Source organism: Eimeria tenella, genomic scaffold (genome assembly GCF_000499545.2).
Source record: "Eimeria tenella Houghton genomic scaffold, Eth_scaff2366, whole genome shotgun sequence".
Taxonomy (NCBI): Eukaryota; Apicomplexa; class Conoidasida; order Eucoccidiorida; family Eimeriidae; genus Eimeria; species Eimeria tenella.
The window spans coordinates 508-2,095 of NW_013542228.1; the positions used below are offsets into that span (position 1 = coordinate 508).

General features: G+C 61.1%; 1 protein-coding gene across 1 annotated transcript in view; it reads right to left on the bottom strand.

Annotated features, from left to right (window-relative positions):
- Positions 1–1,588, bottom strand: part of ETH_00043070 (phosphatidylinositol 3-and 4-kinase domain-containing protein, putative) — a gene marked incomplete at both ends in the record, with an annotated part of 4,324 nt that overhangs the window by 146 nt on the left and 2,590 nt on the right. The window contains 2 exons of the mRNA XM_013374902.1: positions 1–502; positions 682–1,537. Coding sequence (XP_013230356.1) covers positions 1–502; positions 682–1,537 — 1,358 coding nt within the window. The remainder of the gene's footprint in view (positions 503–681; positions 1,538–1,588) is intronic.

Sequence of the window (1,588 nt, forward strand, 5' to 3'; positions counted from 1 at the left end):
TAGCTGTGGGACTACTCTGCAGCTTGCCTGGGGTTCTCTTTCTTCCCGTAGAGACGGCTGGTGGGCTGGCTGCTGCCCGTGCTGCTGCGGCTGCTGCTGCTGCAAAAAAGCCATCAGCGGCTGCTGCTGCTTCTGTTGGTGGTTCTAAATCAACATCAGCTGCTGCTGCTGTGGCTGTCCATGGAGGGGCCGTTTCTGCTGCTGCTGCTGCTGCTGCAGTGAAAGACACATCGCGCAGCCGCAGCAGCAAAGCGCGCAGCACGCAAAGCCAGGTGTCTGCTGCTGCGTCGCCTCCCATCTGACTGCTTGGGCCTGCTTCGCTGCTGCTGCTGCTGCTGCGGCTGCTGTTGCTGCTTCTATCTGCCGTGCAAGCAGCAGCAATTGCTTGCTGCAGCTGCTGCGGGGTCCCGTGAGCAGCAGCAACAGCGTCAGTCAAGAAGTCAAGAAGGCAGCAGCAAACTGAAGAGGGGCCCCACCAGTCTTCGCGGGGGGACACAATAACCTGCAGTGCATGCAAAGTGCAGCAGCAGCAGCAGCAGCAGCAGCAACGGACAATGGCAAGGAGCCCCAGCAGAATTCAGCTGTCTCAGCAAAAACCCACGTCACCGTGACTGCAGCAGCAGCAGCAGCAGCAGCAGCGAAAATAGCGAAAATATGGCCCTGTGCAGCAGAAGCTCTTACTTGCTGCAGTGCCTCGCCGTCTGCTGCTTGAATGACGGCAAGAGCAGCAGCTGCTGCAGCTTGCTGCAGCGCAGCAGCCTCAGCCTTCCCAGCTGCTGCTGCTGCAGCAGAGCCGCTGCCCCACCGGTGCAGCAGCAGCGCCGTTGGGGGCTTAGCAGCAGCAGCTTCGTTTGCATGCGCGAGGCAGCGGAAGCAAAAGGAGAGCAGCAGCAGCAGACTGGGAGGGTCTGCTGCAGCAAAGGGGACAGCAGCAGCAACGACGTCGAGCAGCAGCAGCCGCTTCCTTGCTGCAGAGACTGCTGAGGGAACTGCAGCAGCACCTGCTCGCTGCAGCAGCAGCAAACTCCAGCCTTCGTCTCCCAGTGCTGCTGCTGGCGGCGAGCGCTGCAGCAGCAGCTCCATTGCATGCAGTCGCAGTGCCTCAGCAGCCCCAGGAAGAGCAGCAGCAGCAGCAGCAGCAGCAGACTCTGCTGCTGCAGCGCAGCGCTCGTTCCTGCAGCTGTCGCAGCACCAGCTGCCACTGCTGTCTTCTTCTACTCCCGATGGTCCTGCTGCTGCTGCTGCTGCTGCAGCTGTTTCAGCTGTTGCTGCAATGCCCTCTGCTGCAGCAGGGGGAGGGATTATAAGGCACTGCACTGACTGCAGCAGCTGCAGCAAATGGCAGCGGAAGAAAACTCCGAAATCGCCCTCAGCATCCTCTCCCGCTGCTGCTGCTGCTCCTGCTGCTCCTGCTGCTGCTGCTGCTGCTGCTGCTGCTGCAGCAAGAGACACAATTCCGTGTCTCCGCATTGCGTCGCAGACTGAGGAGACAAGAGGGGGGCACGGGAGGCCTTCTGTTGTCTCCAAGGAGATAAGGCTGCAGCAGCAGCAGCAGCAGCAGCAGCAGCAGCAGCAGCAGCAGCAGCAA